At 41.6% G+C, this 21,370-nt stretch overlaps 1 protein-coding gene across 1 annotated transcript in view; it reads left to right on the top strand.

Moving 5' to 3' along the window:
* Positions 1 to 21,370, top strand: part of Enox1 (ecto-NOX disulfide-thiol exchanger 1) — a 279,670-nt gene that overhangs the window by 133,219 nt on the left and 125,081 nt on the right. Inside the window, exons 6-7 of the mRNA XM_013027584.1 lie at positions 2,884 to 3,117; positions 14,167 to 14,379. Of these exons, the coding sequence (XP_012883038.1) occupies positions 2,884 to 3,117; positions 14,167 to 14,379 (447 nt within the window). The remainder of the gene's footprint in view (positions 1 to 2,883; positions 3,118 to 14,166; positions 14,380 to 21,370) is intronic.

Raw genomic sequence — 21,370 nt, 5'->3', positions numbered from 1 at the left:
CCCTCATTTAAATCTGTTCCACCATCCTTGTTCTTTGGTGTCAGATTTTATGCAAGATCTTTTCCAATGTTGAAATTAAGTGTAGGACTGCTTTCCACTCATGGGTGTTGAAGTATGTGGAATCTGTCAACAAGTCCTTTTCCAAATTTAAGAATAGTAAGGCTAGTGTTGGTGTATGTGTGGCTTTTAAAAGGGCATATTTTTAGATTAATTTATTGGTCTTTCCTCATGCTCCAGCAAGAGTTTTCAGTCTCCTACTTCCTGTATATCCATCTTTATTCCCAAGGCAAAGCTAATGGCTAATGGTGGGAAAACAATAGGAAAAAAATGTGTGAATATGACTGCCAGGTTTTACTTAATTTCTGCAGTCTGCTTCTATTGCTGTGATGTTCTGTGCAAACCCCAGAAGCCTTGAGGTTGTTGCAATACCTCAGAGACTTTCTTGAGTTACATAGAAATGTGAAGAATTTAAAAACCTTTATTCCAGTAAACTTACAATATGAAAAAGAAAATAAAGTCTGGGAGTATTCCCTAGTAGGAAAGGGAAACAGAACTGAAGACATTTTGCAGCGCACACACAGTTGTCAGACTATGGGGGTCTGGAGAGTGTAATGCTGGGGTTCAAAGCCCTGACTGGATTACCTTCCTCAGAGCCTCTACATACTCATCTGCAGAATTATTACACTCACCAACCAGGACTATTAGGAAATGTAGAACAAATAATCACCCATTCTACATTGTGTTATTTCTTAATAGTACCTGATTGTGATAAAGAAGGCTTGATTCTTGTTTCTCTGCAAACCCTGCCCAGGAGACCTGAGTTCTAGTCACTATGTTAAACTATAACTTATCAATAAAACTTCTGCTTATTCCACCTCATTCAATGAGAGGTTCAGAGCAGATCAAAGCTCCTTTCAACATGAACACAATTCAATGCTTAGACCCAATCAAAAGGTCATTCACAGCCCCGAGGTTAGACATGCGAAAGGGAGTTCCTTTACTTTTGCTTCAATGCTCCTTGTCTTTTGCAGAAGCAGGAAGTCCCACCACAGGTCTCACCTGCAACTTCCCTGTCTAAGCAGAGGGCAGTCCCTGGCTCTACCACCTCAGCTCTCCAGAGCTGAGACAATCTGAAAGGCTGACTAATTGAAGGGGTAGGAAGGAGGCAAGCTGCCCTTCCTGCATCAAGCTTCTGCAAGCCCAAGCCCAGCTGGAAGGTCTAATTTTAGTACCGCATTCACATCTGACGGCCAAACTAATTTTAGTCTCAGCCTCATCAGGGTCTCTTTTAAGGCTGTAATGATGATGTTCTGGTGAAAGAGAAGGTGTATCTGGAACAGAAATGTCTGGAAAGTGATTCTCTGGATGTGAGCAGGGGAAAGTTGCCTAGCCAGTTTGGACAGTGGCCAGTCCTAGGCCGGTCCTGCCACCCAGCTGTTCTGTGCATCACTGTGGCCTGCTCACTTGTTCATGTTCCATGGTCCTCCACAACCAAGGCACACTTTGATCTAGCAGTTAGTTCTGCTGATTAGTGAGTGGCTGTTTGCATGGTTGATCAGTGCAGTTATGTCTTTACCTTTTACTATACACAGTGGAAGCCTGGGAAGGAGAAGGGTTCAGTGGCTTGAAGCATCAGATATGAGATCTGTATCTTATTTGTAAGTTTTCAAAGGTGTGAAGTGCCCTACTGGGGAAAAGTTGGCCATTATAGGGATTTGCAGCTGCGTTTTAACCCAGAATGCTACAGACAGTCCATCCAAACTACCATGAGCTCCCAAACATCAGCACAACACAACACAACTCAGCATTTTACAGTTGTATATTTCATTTGTAAAGCCTGACATGGCAAAAGTGCTTATTTTGCTCTCTTCTCTGGCAGCATCTAGCAGCTGAGTTCCTTCTGGGACCTGAATTTATGTTCTGAAAATCAAAGTACCCCAAAGTGAAGAGCAACCTCAAAGTCAAGTCTTCTTCATTTGAAGTTGGCTGGCTGGCTTCAGGCCTGCGTTGATGTCTTAGATCAAGTTTCAGCTCATAATCTCTATAAGTGTGTTAGCTCAAGTAAATCCTCCAGAGTTCTAGATCTACTGTGTGTGGGGGTGGGTGGGGGGGGCTTCAAAGGTTGTATGGACAATTTGTATGGCCCTGCGTGCCAGATGGGTGCTGCAGGCTGAGAATGAGGCAACAGCCAGATCTCTTGGTAGAAGGTAAAATATTTTCCTGAGTGTCCCAGAGGGTATGTGGAAATGAAACAATATTGCAAAATTGCCCTAGTAATTGTGGCTTTTGCAGCTGCAGTGAGAAAATTCAACTGCAGCCTTTCCTAGAGGAATGAAGCAGTACCCTGCAAGTGAGGTGTTCTGGCATTTACTTTGTAGATCCCCTTAAATATCACAGATGCTCTTTCTGTGCTCATACCCCACCTCTTTCTAGAAAGAATTTTGAGTGCTTATGCAATAGAGTTACAGTAAATTCCAAATACAAAACACAGCCATATAAAGAAATATATATACATGTATGTACACACACACACACACACACACTACATGTCAAATATGTTTCTGAGCTTCCTGAAAACCAGAGGGAAGAAGGGGGCCCAATTAGTATCTTTTTCCTTGAGGTCATCTTCTGGGTGACAGTAATTGGTACATGGTAAGAAATTCTCTGAGACACTTCTGGAACGATCTTTGTCCCCAGACCTGTAACAGGCTTAATTTAGCAGTATTTCATGATGGATGGGAAGAAGCCATTAGCCTTTCTACCTCCTAGGGGAAAGATGTCCTATCCTGAGCACAGAGAAATAAACCTGTGCTTGCTTAGCATTGGGTAAAGCTCGAACCCAAAGTTGTGTCCATTGTGACCAGACTTTCTCCGCTGCTTCAGGTTACCGAATGCGGTTAGGGTCAAGTACAGACAAAAAGGATTCTGGCCGCCTTCACGTCGACTTTGCCCAGGCCAGAGATGACTTCTATGAGTGGGAATGCAAGCAGAGGATGCGAGCCCGTGAGGAGAGGCACCGGCGCAAGCTGGAGGAGGACCGGCTCCGGCCACCGTCCCCACCGGCCATCATGCACTACTCCGAGCACGAAGCCGCCCTGTTGGCTGAGAAGCTGAAAGGTATGCAGTCTCACAGCTGGCATTTCTTCCTCTGCCTTAGCTACATTGCCCGCTGACAGATAAACGTAGCCATCTCCAAAGGCCGCAGCTCTGGAAACCTCTCCGGTCCCTTCATCTGTTGATTTCCCCCCCGAGAGAGCAGGAACAACCTAGAATCTGCAGACTGCTGGGCTTCAGCAGGACCCAGGCCTTTCCAGCCCCTTCTCCTGCATGCCCCAGGAATGTGTGCACTGTCACTCCACCAAGTGCGGTGAATGAGGTGACAGAGAGCTGGCAGCAGCAGTCCTACACCCAATCGCCTGTCCTCTGTTGTTCTAGTTAGCTCCCACTGAGCCAGCCACACTTCCTAGTGTCCCCTGTGGAGTTTGCACTTCCACCTGAGTGTGCCCTCCTGAGGCACACTGGGCCCTGAACTGAGGCCCACAGAAGACAGAGGAGAAGCCTAGAATTGGATCCCTCCCTCCAGAGGTGGAAGTGTTTGATAAAGGCAAAGAAATGGCTCAAGTGTAGAGTACTGGCCTTGAGCAGCAAAGACTAACCAAGAGCATGAGGCCATAAATTCACACCCCAGTACTGGCACAGGCCCAAGTACTGGAACACACGGGCACGCGCATGGACGCACACACACACACAGACACAGATACACAAATACAGAGATGGAGACCCTTCAGACACCTACAGATGTAGCAATGTAAGTGTACACACTTCCCTGCCCAAAAGATTTCAAAGGCCTCCTCTGACTTCCAAGCTTTTGGATATAACTACACATAGAAGACCTTACTACATGCCCAGCAGAACTTCAGTGATGATGGGGAAAAGACCAGGTTTTGAAGTCAAGATGACGGTGGTGGTGGTGTATGTGTGTGTATTGACCCAAGTGTGTGAGATGAGCAGCATATAGACATTTAGACATTTTGTAGGCAAATCATGGTCAGTCCCTCCTCAGGTAAATGGGTGCTATTGGGCTAACATACACCAAAATGGTCACAGACAGACATCTACAAGTTACTAGAAGCAAAACCAGTAACAAGACTGTCAAATAGGTACGTGTGCACATGTTGAAAACTCCAAGGCAAGTTTTCATAGAGCATGCAGATTTTCAACATGGCATGCTAAATAAGATTGCTTTCCCAACATAAAAAGGGGCATTTGAGATATTCTAACTTGAAGAAGGAGCCCTTGGAAAAAAGACACATGGGAAGAAGAGAGGATTTACCATGTACACCCTACTGGTAGAACAAGGTGAAGCTGGAAAAGTATCTGGGCCAGATGGTGGATCCTAGATGGTTGTTGCTGGCTTTGGTTTTTTTCCTATAAACAACGGAGAGGCTATTATAGATTTCTGATGTGAGGGGGTTAGTGATGGTTCTAGGTTTTTAGAGAGGGTTTTATAATGTAGCTGGTGTATTTCTGTGTATTAGATGTTATCACTAAAGAAAATGTGTGACAAGCCACCTGATACCTATATTGGAAAGATACAAAAATGACATTCTATGTTTTAAGAAAAGAAAACAAAAGTATACAAGTCCTGTGCTTCCTGTTTTAATCCCATGCTGACCCTGAACTGATCCTTCACAACAGTGTTTCTGTAGTTTGCTGACACTTTTGGTACATGCTCTGCTCTTCTGAGAAAGTTTTTTGCATACATGTAGGCACATAGGCAATGGCTGTCTCTACCACCAAAAGCATAGACAATGTAAATACAGCCATCCTCTCACCTCTATTCAATCTAGAAATCATACAGACTGTCCAGATTGAGAACAACATTCCCAACTAGGTCTGCTCATTGGACAAACACTTTTATTTTTTTAACATTCAGTGTGCAGTGTGCAGTGTAGCATCTTATGCTACACGGACTAAGCTGTATCCTGTCAGGTCCACACTTTGAAGTGACAAAACCTAGTACCTTCAGTCACCTCGTGGAGGAATTTCATAAAAATTTGGCATCTCCATTATGTTACTTTTCAGAAGGCAGAGCTGAACACAGAACTTGCCTCTTCTTTTGGAAGATAGCAGATTGGGATGTCAATTTGGTAGAGTAATTTTCAAGCCTTGCCATTTCAAAAATGTATATTTATATAGATGGGTATAATTTGCAAAACTCAGAAGCCATACCTTTGCCAAGTACTGCTTGATCCCTCGAGGTGCAAACAGATTGGAAATTTTAATAGATGGCTGTTACAGTAGAATGAACTAGCTGAGGATCCATCTTAGGCAACAGTCAGGTAATATCAAGCTTGACAATTTCAACCCAAGCACAGAGTGTGGAATATAAACAGCATTTAATTGCTTAGGAAATTGGCTGCCTCCAAGAGAAAATCCACTCTACGTTCCTTATAACGCTGCCGAGCCAGCCAGGAGAAGCCAAGGAAACTGTCTCCCTGATGATTATTTCATTGATGCGAAGATATAAAATGCAGTCAAGACGTAATTTACAGAAACCTGTGTCAGAAAGGAAGATAAAATACAGTCTGAAAATACCTAATTTGGTTTGATTTTTTTGTGTTTCTCCCTTGAGAAATCTTGCTGTCTTAGATTTATTACAGTTCCTCCTATTTTTTTATGTCATACTTATATTTATTCTTACAATTTTCTTCTGGTAGATCAGCTTAATTCAGCAAAATCTGTACAAGCCCAGTTGTTATTATGACCCACAAGCCTCTCTGTGGCCTGTCTAGTGCTAAAACTGTATATAGTAGGTGTTCAGTAAACTGATTTCTTCCTCCCTTCTTCAGCTCTTTGGGCATGTTGTGACCCATAGTGATACTGGGAATGAGTGGAAATGAAGGCAGTGATGTGCTCACCTATCATTCCAGTCACTGCACAAGTATTTGCTCAGCATTTCACATGTGCCTGGCATTGTGCCCAGTACTGGAAGAAGAGAACGCAGTATACCAGCCACCAGCCCCTGCTTCACAGACCTTAGGTTTCTTGAGTATGGCAATAACACTTGCCACTTACAGTAGTAGCTTTAAATTTTTTATATGTACATATATACATACAGATACACATGCTATGCATTTCATGTGTATGCATTTATGCGTGCATCTGTGTGTGCCAATACTGGAGTTTGAACTTGGGACCTAGAAACTATCCATTAGTTTTTTCACTTAATTCTGGTATTCTCCCACTTGAGTCACAGCTCCACTTCTGGATTTTGGTGGTTAAGCAGAGATAAGAATCTCATGGACTTCTCTCCAGACTGACTTTGAACCATGATGCTCAGATCTCAGCCTTCTGAGTAACTTGGCTTACAGGTGTGAGCCACCTGTGCCCAGCTGTGGGCATTTTTGAAAGTGGCACTTGCAGTATGCTCTCCCTGGAAAGGTAGCCAATTCGGGGGAGCAGTGTTAGGGTAAAGGTAAGAGAAGGGGGAATCTTTTTTTTTGGCTTTTTTTATTGTGAAAATACTGTACAGAGGGGTTACAATTACATGGGCAAGATAATGAGTACAATTCTTATCAAGCATTGTTGCCTCCTCCTTTGTTTCCCCTTCCCATCCCTTCCCATCCTCCCTTCGCCCCCCCCACCCAATCTTCCCCGTTCCCCCTGCACCAAAGTTGTAAAGTTCATTTTCGACATAACGACCTGTACATCTCATTGTTGCAATGGGTCCACCTGTATCCCTATTTAAGCGATTTGTTTTTCCCCTTCCCCTCCACAAATTATACTGACATCAAATACAGTGAAAACAGGGGTTATACTGTGGGGGGGGGGGACATACAAAGCAACAAAGAAATAATCTTATAAATGCGTTAGAAACAATTGCATGAAAGAAAAAAAAACATTTGAGTACATATCTTAGGGTTCATTTCCCTAACATCACCTTATCTGACCTTTTCTGCTTGACTCAGACATATACTAGATATTGCAAATAAGGGAAACCATGGGACCTATGTTTCTTTGGGCCTGGCTTACTTCACTTAATATAATTTTTTCCAAGTCTTTCCATTTCCTAACAAATGGGGCAATGTCTTTCTTTCTGATGGAGGCATAGAATTCCATTGTGTATATATAGCACATTTTCTTGATCCATTCATCTACTGAGGGGCATCTGGGTTGGTTCCATATCTTAGCTATAGTAAATAGTGCTGCAATAAACACAGTCGTGCTGGTAGCTTTATTGTGGTCTTGTTTGTGAGCATTTGGGTAAATGCCCAAAAGTGGGATTGCTGGGTCATAGGGGAGCTCTATGTGAAATCTTTTGAGGAACCTCCATACTACTTTCCAAAGTGGTTGAACAAGTTTACACTCCCACAAACAATGCAGTAAGGTTCGAGAAGGGGGAATCTTTTGGGGCCAGATCACCTCATTCCATTTGCTGACTGCTAGGCCTTCCAAAGCCAGGGGAAACACAGTTTTATAGTGTTTTGTAGTGTCTGAGACACCAAGTCTCCCAGCGTCGGTTTCATTAATATAAATTCTAAGAAAGAGAATGAGTAGGCACCCTGCTGATTAACTAGACATTGTTCTGAGACAATTCAACTTAATGAAGACTGACTGGGAAGTAACTGTGCATAGACCCAAAGTTTATGGGATGGCTTAGAGAAAGTGAGAAGGAGCTCGATAGCACCATAATTACACTTTATTAGAAACAGTGGCACCAGGCAGACGAGATAATGAATTCCAGTGTGTCTAATGCAGACTATCCAGCCCTGAAGGAGCCCTGGGTTTGGTCTGTGCAATGAAGAGATTGATTAGACCACAAGGAAGCATTCTCTCCTCCTTCACGGGGGATTTCTGTGGGCAAGAACACTTAAAAGTTTTGTGTACTTTCCTCCCTTTTGGAAAGCTGCCCATAATCTCTCTTTATGTGATAAAGAATTTCTCTCTGTATTAAATGGAAGTTCTGACAAAGGTCTGCAACAGTGCTATTGAGAGCTCGCCATGTGTCACCATGCATCTGGTCCTTCTGAGAACTAGACTTAGATTTCCTTAGTGTGACCAGAATCAGCCTGTGACTGAGAGGTAGAGGTGGAAGTGGTACCAGCATTTTGCAGAGGAGGTTGTCAATATTTATGGTTTCATGAAAGTAAAAATCAATAATGCTATGAGCCAAGTGGACATTCCATTAGCTAAAAGCCAGGCCTCCTCCTTCAGACAAGGGAAATAGGAAGCCCAGAAGTCTATCTGAGAATCACTTTCTTGGTATTACTAACCTTCATAAGGCAAGATAGGCCATTTCATTTAGAAACATTTTTCTTGACCCTGAAACGAATCATTAGTACATTCTCAGATTGCCCTCTTAAGTTTCTCATTTTTACAGATACTCAACAGTTGACAAGATTGTGGGGAGCATTAGTCATCTCTGTAGCCTTGTGTGGTGTCTATGATTTCGTTACTTGGTGTATGGTTAATTGAGTGGCCCAAAAAAGGAGACTTGTTTGGGGCAAATTTTCCTTTGATCCAGTTTTAGCATATCACTGCTTCCTTGTTAGTGAATGAGTTAAATAAATCATTGGCACCTGATTTTTTTGTATATTTGTAAGAGAGTCATGGTTTCTTCCCCACAGATCTGTAAATAACCCCTGGAGGAAAGGCACACTTCTCAGTGTAGGGCCCATGCTTCAGGCACATGTAAAACTGCTGGGCTGGGCAGAGTATGGTGGGTACTTGGTAAGTCTTAATCCAACCAGTACATAGTTAATGTGGGAATAATTTGTTTTTCCCTCCTCTTTTGTGGGCTCAGGGAAATCCAACCTTGAATTTCTGAATAGATCGGGATGCAGTACCTTTATTCACAGCTGGATCTATAAAAGAACAAGAGAGGGAGGTTCCATGTTTGAGTAGAAATATTCTACAACACTTTTCTTTCCAAAGGAATAGATATACACACATATAATGAATGGTATGTTGACACATTCATTCATCTCTGCCTTTGGTGATAGATAGATATTGCTTACAGAATTTGCCTTATAACTGGGCACCAGTGGCTAATGCCTATAATCCTAGCTACTCAAGAGGCTGAGACCTAAGAATTGTTTGGAGCCAGTCTAGGAAGACAAATATAAGAGATTCTTTCCAATGACTAGCAAAAGGTCAGAAGTAGAGGTGTAGCTCAATTGATAGAATGCCATCCCTGAATGAAAAAGCTGAACAAGACACTTGAGTTCATGCCCTAGTACTGGCAAAAACAAAATTCCTTACAAAGATTTCTGTTTTCTAATAGATAAATATTTATTTACATTTTTATAGAGAGATTTTTCCTAGAGTTGTAAAGTAGCCTAGTGAAAGACAAAGGTTCAGACTCCCTTCCTCCATAGAATCAGATCATTGAGTTGTGGGTGGAGGTGAAGAGGCTCCTGGTCCTGGCCCAGTATTTTCTTGAAAGGATTTACAATAAAGACTATGCACGTTTCCAGGTTCTTGGATTTGTTTTCTTCTTTCCTGGATGAGAGTGACATTCTTTCATTGCAAGTAGGAATTTAGGGGCAAAGACTCACAAAGCTCTTAAGAATCACATTAAATCCTTACAAAATCATTTAAATTTTAAATACTCTTTTCAATTTCAAGCTTTCATAGTCTGCCAGCTTAGATTAGTTCCTAGTTTACCTGACTTTCACTGAGTCATTTCTTCTATGCTGCCAAATTTCGGTAAAATGCAGATTCACAGTCTGGAGGACTGAGAGAGCCTGAGAGAGGCTGAGTCTGCATTTCTAACAAGCTTCTCAGGGATGATCATGCATGTGGTTTTTAAACACCAAAGATTATCCTATATGCAATGTTTCAATGTATACTACATGTGGGGTATTCAATAAACATGGGAAAGAGAGAGAAGAAGGGAGTATGACAAAGTCTGCACCAGAAATGAAGCAAGATAATCATCAAACCACTACTTATTCCTCATAAAGCTAATAACCAGTGATGGTAGTAGTCCTAGAACTAAGTGTGCTTTCCAAAAAAAATCTGTGAATAATTTGATAGCTGGTTAGTGCCTTGTTGCCAAAGACTCTACTACTCTAGGACTGTCTGGCATCACTAAGTATTTCACAGCCAGAGACAATGAGCTCAGGGAATTGCTTGCTTGGTTCCCATAGGAGCATGGGTCCACTCTGTGAGAACACTCTTTTAACTTGAAACTAATATTGTTGTTATCAACTATGATGCTTTCTGACTTTTAATCACTTGTTTGCTCAGGATAATACAATCCATGAAAAGTAAATCTTAGTCAATGTACATATGTGAAAATGGTATCTTGAGGAATGGGCAGGGTTGGGAGAGATGGGAGGAGTGATCGAGATGCATTGCACTCATGAGCTAACATGTTGACTTGAAACCCCTTTGTACAACTACTTAAAGATCATTTTTTAAATTGTATAAATAAAGCAAAATACAACCCACAAAAGGGGATGTGAGACGTCATCAGAAGATTAAACTATGTCTGAGAAGTTTTTCTCTTCTCAAACCCCAAATCTGGAGACAGAGGAAAACCAACAGTCACCCCACAGAGACTCTTCTAGCACAGTATGTAATGATATAAACAGAGCAATAAAGCCCACAGTTCAAACCAGGGTGACAGGAGAAGTTCGTTCATAAAATGTCACTTCAGTTGAATCATGAGGAAGAACGTCAGCTAATCCATGGTTGTGAGGGCCCCTAGGAAAAAAGCACAACCCATGCAAAATCAGGGGCGATGCCATGGCGTTTAACAAGAGGAAGATGACAAAGGAGTGGGGGTGGACTGAAGAAAGGAAAACCAGCAAGCAAGCATTTCCAGTAACCTAGGTGTATGTGGTAAGGTTTCCTAATTGCTTAGGGAAAAATTTGGCATATTTTTGTGTGCCAGACCTGGCACTTGAAATGGAGGCCTGAGTGCTGTCCCTGAGCTTTTTTTTTTTGGCTCCACTACTTGAGCAACAACTCTACTTCCTACTTTTTGGTTGTTAATTGGAGATGAGTCTCAGATTTTTCCTGCCAGGCTGGCTTGGAACCATGTCCCTCAGATCTCAGCTTCCTGAGTAACTAGGATAATACATGAGAGCCATTGGGAGCCTGGCTAAATATTGAGCCATTTTTAATGAACAAATGGTCCATTTTCCCTCCATGATATGACAATTTCCTCAATTCTTCCTGTGGAAAAATTGCATCTGCACACTCTAGTTTCTAATTGTACACATGTCAAGAGTTATGCCTAAGCATGTTCACAGAGAATATTTGGAATTTTTATAAGTGCATCTTTGATGTGATTTTTATGAGCAGTGTTAATTTCCTTCCACATGAGTAGTCTTACTAATGCTGCAATCTAAATCCTATTTAAATTAGTTTATATTGTTTTCCACTTTCTCAGTGATCTTTCCACTGAATACAAAATTGAATTTACAGTTGGGTATTGAAAATGACCGCTCTCAATATGCTTCTTAGTCATCCAGAGGGAGTTACTGGCTTGGTCTTAATTAATATAAATTAAAGTCACTTCTAACACGGCAACAAATATCGACTGGATTTACGAAGCATGGCTTGACTAATGTGTTTTGAATTTAATTTGAATGCCAGTATATCAATCATACATCAGGCCTGCCAGTTTCAAAGAGTTCAGAAATGAAGTTGAGAATCTTCAAAACTCTATTCTTCTCTTAAGCAAATGGAATTTTGCTTACTAGTACTAGATAATGTAGTACAGAAATCTCTTGGCTCCTTATTTTTTCTTAAACAGTGTATTTTCAAGTACTTACCCCTTAAGGATGTTGTTTCCTCTGTCTGAAAACTCTCAGCTCCAACCTGCTGCTTGTAGCTTATGCTTAATATCCGTTCTAGGTCTAGAAGAAAAGAACAGTATGGTTTTCAGGTCATGTGAACAAAGATACATCTTTAAATGTATAGTGTGTAACTTAATGTATCTGTGAAACCTAGTGACCACAGCAACAGAAGGGAAAATGACCTGCGAGCCCAGGAATGAAAGATGTTCTCTCTCCTTGCAAGCTCCAAAACTCTCAAGGGTTTTTTCCACACTCCACCCCCCACCCCCTTGGTGTTGTGTCTAATGGGAAGTCAGTGTTCCTTGTGGTTGTTATTTTTAAGAGAAAAGAAAAGACTGCTCATAAGCATTAGGTTTATTTCTGCTGTCTGTTCTGAGGTCCATTCTCCTAACGTATGTTGACAGGGAGAGAGGCGGAGTGCGTGGAGGGAGGCAGAATTTATTCTGACTGTAACGGTCGCACTGGGCCTCTCAGAAACATAATGCTAAATTATGGGCCTCTCCATGGGCTGAGGGTAATGTTAAGTTGCATGATGGATTTTATCTTATACAAGCTGCTTTGGTCCATGAAATGAGATAAGAAACCACTGCAGCTGGAGTTCACCGAGGGTTGAACTATGACGGAAAATTCCAGAGTTAACACAATTGTATGAGTCAGCTCTGATCCTAAAGACATGTTCTCTGTCCGTGTGGGTTGAGGTTTTCAAGGAAACTGGACTTTTATTTGCATGGTGTTCATTGGGCACTCCAGACCCCTTCCTTCCTCGGGTTCTGGGATGGGAGCACGGGGAAGTTCGCTCAGAGCAAAGTTTTGATCCTCAAGTCCAGAAGGCAACTGCTGCAGCAGGGGAGGATATGAAATCCTGGCTGATCAGTCTGCCATCCACAATAGCTGCTATGTGCCTAGAGAGAACAGAATGGATTCCCTGCACCCTGAGTCAAGATGAGGCTGTTTCTCATGCAGTGTGTGAGCGCCAGCCCCATCAAGGAAGCTGAACCCCGATCTGGGAGGATGACTTTGGGGGAGAAGATTGAAGATCTGACGTAGAGCATCCTATACAACTTACAAAGCATGAGGCAATGGAATATTAGTAATCATCTAACCGTTGATTTTGTTTAATCTATGAAGCGAAAATAAAATTCTTTCATTCAACATGAATTGTCTTCTGACCATCCGTCTCGAGTGTGTATTATGTGTGTAGATGTGAACAATGTAGGAGAATGTCTTGTGGTCCTTTCTGGGGCCAACAGGACATAGAATGTGGAAGACATTCAGTATTTGTTCAATGAATAAGAATCTGAATCTTCCATTATACTTTTGCTGCTGAATATTAGAATTACAAGTTTACCTAGTTCCCTTTTTTTAAAAAAGTAAGATTCTTTTTTCTAAATCATATGGTTCAGGGGTAGAAAAATACAAATAGAAGGCTTCTCCCATCAAGTTTGCCTGGAAAATATGCACAGAGACTTCAGCAGTAGCTGGATCGATTAATGTTGTAATAACTGACAGATAGCTTCCAGTTCTAATTAACTTAACCACCTTCACACCTGTTTTCTCCACCTTCAAGCCATAAAACACAGGTCTGTGCCACAACTGTTCTCAAACAGGCAAGTCTATTGGTTGGCTTTGAAGTAAACTTTATCACTGACTTACAGGTGGAAGAAACTTCATTCTCTTCTTTCTGTCTCTCCCCACACACCCCAAACCAGGTTCAAATGGGTTTTCTAGCAGCCATGCAAAGCAAACACAGACCACCTCAGAGTGCATAGCCTCTTTTTTGGAAAACAAGGAAATGCTCTCTTTTGCAGCCTCCTAAAACATGTCACTTTAACCCTAAAATGAAATCATTATTGAGCTACAGCAGAAGAAGAAAGAATTTATTCCTACAGCCTGCTTTAGGAAGAGTATCTCACATGACAATCAGCTTGAAAGCAATTTAGTCTGTTGACACATTTTGACACTAAATCAACTAATTCTATAAATCAGAAAACTGACATCACATTCTATTTCTGAACATAGTTGAGGCCAAATAGGCCTTAAGAAGGTAATCAAGGTTTGGTGTGAGACCAGGACTATAGCGTATTACTAAGATGCCCAGAACAACTTTTCTGTAACTGAGCCTTCAGACTTTGCATGTAAGAACAAGAATCCCAGGGTGGTTCCACAAAGTCACAAATTAGAGAAGAGAGAAATTAAACACTGGTGAAACAGTTAGTCTCCGGAGAGTGAATTTGTCCATTTTAACAAGTGCAGCTATCATAGTGGGCTGGACTGTCTTTTGAGAGGATCCAAAAGTATCTATGTTTTTTTCTTGCCTTGGCATGATTTGCGCTTGCTGGTCTTCCATTTGCAGATGATAGCAAGTTTTCTGAGGCAATCACAGTGCTGCTTTCCTGGATAGAACGAGGGGAAGTGAACCGCCGGTCAGCAAACCAGTTCTATTCCATGGTTCAGTCAGCCAACAGCCATGTCCGCAGGCTCATGAACGAAAAAGCGACCCACGAGCAAGAGATGGAGGAAGCGAAGGAGAATTTTAAAAATGCCTTAACGGGGATCCTCACTCAATGTAAGTGAACATTTTGGGGGCCATCTCTTTTGTTGTGATTTTGGTTTTTGCCTTTCTTTTTGCATTCGTTTATGTTTTTATTTGGGGGTAAGTAGTTCAATAACCTCCCACTTTTTTACTCCATATTGAATGGCAAATCTCATAACCTGTCTCATGTTCTGTGGTACTTGGAAGAGCACGGACCCTGCCCTGAGAGCTTACTTCTCAAGGTGAGCAATGTTTCTGTAGCTTTTCCTAAGAACTCCATGCCAGGCCCCCGGGACAGGACAGCCTGTCCATACCTACCACAGTTCATTCCACATCTCAGGATGGGTCACCATTCACCTGCAGGCTGTCCCAACTGCCCTGCAGGTCCTTCAGTAGAAAGCAAAGCCTGTCCTTGGGATTCTGTTTAGGAAGAAGGTACCATTAAAAAGAAAAACCTCAACACTTCTCTTTAGGATCCTTTATTTGATGAGGTGAGCTTTAGCTGTTCCCCTGGGTTGCTCAGAAGCAGAGACTTTTGTCCTTTCTTCATTTGGAAAGCAAATTGCCTTAACTACTTAATGTGGTGATTTTTCATGTCTAGATCCTAAATTGATGAAGGAGCGTAAATGGGGCTTTCTCATAGAACAATAGTCAAGGTAATTACCCAGGGCTCTATTCAAAAAAAAAAAAAGGTGTCTACTTTTTCTATCGGAGTTCTGTCTGTGTCTGTACTTAACATCAGAGTAGCATAATGCATCTCAGCTGCCATGTTCTTTCACTTGGTAAAAACTGTTAAATGACACTGTGACAATGCTACACTCCGTTCTGTACCAGGTGCATGGACCACACACTACAGCGACATTACAGGATTTACATATTCATTCTGGGGATAAGTAGTGTTTACAGGGATATAATATGCCAAAATGCCTATCACTTCTTTCATCATTGTAAATCCCAGGGATGATGTGTCTGTTAGGATGGGATGCTGGATGTGTGAAAAGTCAGAATCTTCAATGTGAAAGTATCTCATGTGACTTTGTTGTCAAAAGGCAGCTTCTAGCAAGATGCCAGTGGCTCTGGCCTGTAATCCTAGCTACTCAAGAGGTTGAGCTCTGAAGATCATGGTTGGAAGCCAGCTCAGGCAAGAAAGTCTGTGAGACATTTATCTCTGGTAAGCTACCCAAAAGTTGGAAATAGAGCTGTGGTTCAAGTGTTAGAGCACCAGCTTTGAGAAAATAAACAGCCAAGCAAGAAAATAAAGCCCTGAGTTCAAGACCTAGTACCAACACATACATACAAAAAAGTTTGCAGCATCAGAAAGTACTGTGTAGCAAATTCACAAACATAAATCAGTATATAACCAGCATAAGTCCAATCTGTCCTTAAAGAAAAGGAATGAGGGGAAAAAATAGAATTATTCTGTCTCGCACAGCTCACCAGCCTTGAGAAATTAATGGGTTAGTGGCCAGAGGAAAGGGAAGGAAAGGGTGCATTAGCAGAAGAGAAGGACAGAAGGCAAAACAACTCCAATGGTATAATTACTGTACTTAGTGCAGATAGCTGTGCTGTACTGTGTAGTATGCATACTGCATCACTGGCCATTTAGCAGGCTTGGCTCATTCACCTCACTCTGGAGTAAGTTTTCCTCCCTATACAATTTATAGTTCCATCTGGCAAAGGAGACTCAACCCTTGGTTATAAAGGGGAAGATAGGGTAACTAGAGTAGTTGAATATTTTCTTTTCTTTTGTAGTAACTATTACAGGAGGTCTCTATGATATAGTTGAAGAATTAGAGGTTCCTGCCTGTCATTATGCAGGTCTAATGTTTGGAACAACTGAGAGATAAGAAAGTGTAGCCTGTGCAGTCCCATATATCAGCTTTTTATTACCAATAAAAGCCCAATTGGAAAATGAGCTTGAGATGTGTAGCAATAGCCGCTTCCTAATGGGAAGCCCCAGCGTGGGGCATCTAGGCTCAGGCAGCACTTAAGACACAGGCTCACCTCCTGGATGCCTGAGCCCAGGAAGAACAGAGAAGAACGAGCAGAACGAGGGAAGTACCCAGGAGGAGTCAGTAAAGGGATGGAGAAGGCCCGGGAAAGCCCATCTAATGGAAAGCTCAACATTAAATTCCTAATCATTGAACTTTGGTTTTCACTCTTCCGGTCTATTCCACTCCTGACTATGAGAAGGCCCAAGTCTTATAACTATGTATTACAACCTCCTTTCCTACCACTAAACCTTATCTGCTAGCCATCAAGAGGTACTGTTTCTACCCTGATAAGCTTACCTCTGTTTGGCCTACTTTTTGTAAAATATATTTTGTTACCTTTTGTTCTCATTTTTAAGTAGTTGTACATAGGCATTGTGATAAGTAACAAAGCAGTTTATGAATATGAATATATCTTGATCTGTGTCCCCCCCTTTCAATAGTCTCATCCATTTCTCCCCTGTCCATTCTTCCCTTCACTCTTCTTAATCATGTAGGATACATACTGGATTCTTGACTGGATTCTTCCCTCTCCTGCTCTTCATTTGTCCACTTTTTCCCTTGCCCCAACCTCCCCCTCCATCCCCCACCCCCCCCTTTTGAGTACCTGATTCTTAGGTTTTATTTCACTGAACTTTGACTTTGCCTTTCTAAGGAATTACACTATTTGAGTTTTCCCTTGAATCTACCATATTTCACAGCTAGTACATTTGGATATACTTGCATATCACCCAACATGTTTACTTGTAAGTTTATAAGCTTCCACACAGACAGGAAAACATATCCTTTGTCTCTCTGAGCCTGATTTGGCCTACTTTTCTCCATGTTGATGGCCACTGTTCAAGTTCAAGTTATCTAGACTTCTATAATTATCTAGTATGTCAGTTAGCTAGAGCATACATTTGCAACAAAAATTTCTGCCAAACTATATTTTAAACAAGCAGAGAGGAGTCTCTTTTTTCATACATACACACACTATTAGCACTATGTTTATTAGCACTAACTTAAGAGATCAAGGCTTTTATGGCTGAGGTTTCTATGCTGCCGCTATCATTTCCTGGATGATTAGGAAATTAACATTTCCTAAGATAATTGCTGCTGCTCCTGCCATCACCTCTCTTTTTCTAGGCTGAAATCACATAAGAAAAAGGAAAAGAAAGAAGGAGTCTTAATATAGTATGAAAGCAAAAAATGTCCAAAGATCCATCCCAGCCTTCAATACATGTCTTATTAGACCCAGTGACTACATCTGGCCACACCTAACTATCAGAGAAGTATAATGCTTCCCTGGCTCATGGATCTCCAAAATAAAATGAGTTTTCATAGTAATTTTAGAAGAAGAAAGTAATGACTCAGAAGCATTTGTAGTTCTACCATACACCATCCCTTCCTGTCCGCTTTTACCTGCTTCACATTTTTAGCCTATCAGGCCTGTCTGTGTCAACTTCTTCATCATCAGCTTGACTGCATCACTCACTCTCACAGTCACTCCCTGTGGGTCATTCCCACTGGCCGCCATCCTTACAAGCCCATACAAGCTACCTCCTACCTCCAAGCCTATTCATTTCTTTCTCCCTGCTGTGTGCTTTACCCTCTCCTTTGCATGCATGAGTCTTTCTCATACTTTAAGACATTCCTCAAAAGGTCTTAAATGAAAGGCCACTCTCTACACAGTGGGCTAACTTTTTTGTTGTTGTTGTTGGTCGTGGAACTTGAACTCTGGGATTTGTCACTGTCCCTGTGCTCTTCAGCCCAAGGCGAGCACTCTACCACTTGAGCCACACAGCACCACTTCTGGTTTTCTAGTGATTTACTGGCAATAAGAGTTTCACAGACTTTCCTGTCCAGGTTGGCTTTGAACCCAGATCCTCAGATCTCAATCTCCTGAGTAGCTAGGATTATAGGTGTATGTCACTGGCACCCAACCAGAGTGGGTTTTCTAGTCCACTTTTGGCTAGTGGATGTCCTATCCCTTTATTAAGGTCCTCTGAGGCACTTATCCAGTTGTGGGATGATATCATGCTTTGTCTGATTTAAATTACTGTATCCACAAGGAACATTTAATTCACTTGTGTGTACCAAGTTCCTGAAACACAGAGACATGAAACACATATTTGGTAGATGAAGGGGCAAGTACATGGGCAATGCATACATTGGAGGCAGGAAGGAAAGCTGCTTGAAATGTTTTCAGAATTTTCTGGTGTGTCCACCAAATACTTTGAAATGGGTGTTGGTGCCATCCATGGTATCATGGCTATTACCTGTGTATGTGATGGATCTACTCCAAGAGGGAACTATGTTTGTATTCTAAACCACTATACTTTACTAGACCATGAGTCAGAAACTACTGGATATTAGGAGAATTGGGGTAAAAACAGAACAGAGAAATACATGTTAGTGTCTCTCAAATGGTAACCTTCCAACAACCCTTTGCTCATTACAATAATTTGATTCTGGGCAGTCTTTCAGCAGTTGGCATATATCAGCAAAGTCTCTGGAGACCTCAGCTGATGTTAATGCCTACACTGCTGGTTGAGGAGTACATGTCTCAGCGGAAGCATCCTAAGGGGATTTGCATGCATCCTTCATAACCAGGCTTGTGTTGGATGACTGAAGACAAGAATAACCTTAAATGTAGCCTGAGTTGAAATTACCAGAATTAATCCTATTGGAGGATTGCACAGGTCACTGAGCAATCTGTTTTCTGTTCTTTCCTGTATGCTTTTTTACATCAACTCTTCCCAGATCTTCATATCCACCATGAGAAAGTATTATCAGTTGGCTTGACTAACCTGCTCAACACAGACACATTTTTATCATTCTGGAAATGTTAGATGCATCTTACCTTTGAGCTTTTCCTTCTGTGGTGGAGTTATGTGCATCTGCCTCAACCCCTTTCTGCCTTCCCAAGCTTAACTCATTGTGTTAGGATGACTCAATACAGGGAGAGGGGGAGGCTGCTTTAATAATAGCCACGAAAGTTCAGAGTGATGGATATACTTCTAATATTTCCCAAAAGTATAAGCAGTCATTCCCTTTTATCTGCATTAATATTTCTGGCAATCATCATAGGAACCACATGTGGCTTTCTCACTTCGAAAGAATGGAACTGTTTAATATTAGCTCTCATTCTCCTACATGGTAGGAATCTCCTGGGTATTGAGCAGCAGCCTAGAGTGCTCTCCCCAACATAAAAGATCCCTAGTACCTTTCTTCATAGCTTCCCACTGTGGCACATTCATTACATAGCCAAGAGTGTCAGGAAGTTGCTCTGAGGCATCCTGGAAGCAAGTACACTGACAAGCTAGCTCATTAAAGGAAGTGAATTACACCTGGTGTCCTAAAGACACCATTTAGCAACATCCACCAAAGATAAGGTACATGGCAAGACTCAAATGGTGGGCTCCTTTATAGATTGTGCTGGTTGAGTTGGACAAGGGAAGCTGCCGGATGTAAGAAGATGGACAAAATGTGCCCATCTCCTAACCTTGCTTGTCATGCTTGCCTTTGCGTCACTTGAAAGAAAATTATTGAAGGATTGACCTGGAATACCGGCCTAGCACCCAGAAGGAAAACAGAGGTGTTATCCTTGAATTTTAGTATTTAAATTTTCCTTGAGAAAGACCAAGTTGTGATGTCATAATGTATATAAACTCTATCCTTGCTGGTGTTCTGTTCTTCCAACATTCGCATAAGTCCTAACCTTTTTCACATCTCTTTCAAGTCTTCTTCCTAGGACCTGCTCTTAAATATAGTCAAATAGATAGTCTTTTCACCTAACACTAGCTAAAGTGTAAGGGGCAGCAACTAAAACCAACCAAGAATTTGGAATATACAGCAGCCATTCACTTCTGCTTGGAATAACTTAAAGGTGCCAAATGGTATGACATTGCTTCTCCTGGCATGGTACCTGGTACTTTCTTTCTGGGCTAACTGAATAGATCTCATTTGCTTACATAGCAAAAAATGGCAGCCCAGATGAATCCTCTCATTCTTAAATCTATTTTGTTTTTATGTCCTCCTTTGTCTTGCCCTTATGTAATTTCTTTTTTTTTCCATTTTTTTTCCAGGGCTGAGAACTGAACCCAGGGCCTTGCACGCGCCAGGTGGGCGCCCTTCTGCTGGGCTAAACCCCCAGCCCCGCCCTTATGTAATTTCTTAATCTGTCCACCTGGCAGGAATTTCCCCAAGTTTTCCTACTCAGAGCCTTATGAATTTTTATCTTCTTTGCCTTTTAAAAATTTATACTTCACAGGAACTCCCCATAGGCCTGCTCACTTGGAGTTCTTCAGTTATGAGCCAAGCTTACATTTCAAAGCTCAGGACAGGAGTTGTTTATAAGACCAGGAAGCATGTGGGCCACACTCAGTTATTAATATGCATGCCAGGATGATCAGCTGTGTCTGCCTTGTTATGATACATACACAGCTAATACAAAAATTCAACACAAGATATTCCCCCTTTGCTACTTTCCCAACAGGCTTCTTAAGATGGCTAGAGAGTGAGAGAGACAGACAGACAGACAGAGAGGCAGACAGAGAGACAGACAGACAGAAACAGAGTCAGAGAAGACAGTGAACATATGATGGAACAAAGTAGAGAAAAGGCAAATGGAAAGCAAATAGCAGTGATGACAAGGGTCTATTAATATTAATAACACATGTCATACATATAATGAATATGAATAAAAAGTAAAAATTATAGCATATAAGTTAGAAAGCAAAATTAGAATCAAATTGTTTGCTGACACATTATCTGTTTGGTTTTCTTATAATGAAAAATGGAAATGGACAGAGGAGGATCTTAAGACTAAATTAGTAGTTTACAGGTGGAACTGAAGAGGTGTGATGATATCACACAATATAAAATGTTGCTTTCTGGTTAGAAAATGAAGTATGTGTTCCCAGCACTCTTCTCTTTCCCACCTCTGCACACAGCTCTATAGGACTTACCTTACCTGAAGTATTTCCCCCCCTCCACAGCCAGAACTGATGCTCACTGTTATCACACAGCACCATCAATTAGCACCCATA

The sequence above is a fragment of the Dipodomys ordii genome, unplaced genomic scaffold (genome assembly GCF_000151885.1).
Source record: "Dipodomys ordii isolate 6190 unplaced genomic scaffold, Dord_2.0 Scaffold1, whole genome shotgun sequence".
NCBI lineage: Eukaryota > Metazoa > Chordata > Mammalia > Rodentia > Heteromyidae > Dipodomys > Dipodomys ordii.
Note: the sequence above shows the minus strand (reverse complement) of the source record. Positions and strands in the feature narration are given on the sequence as shown.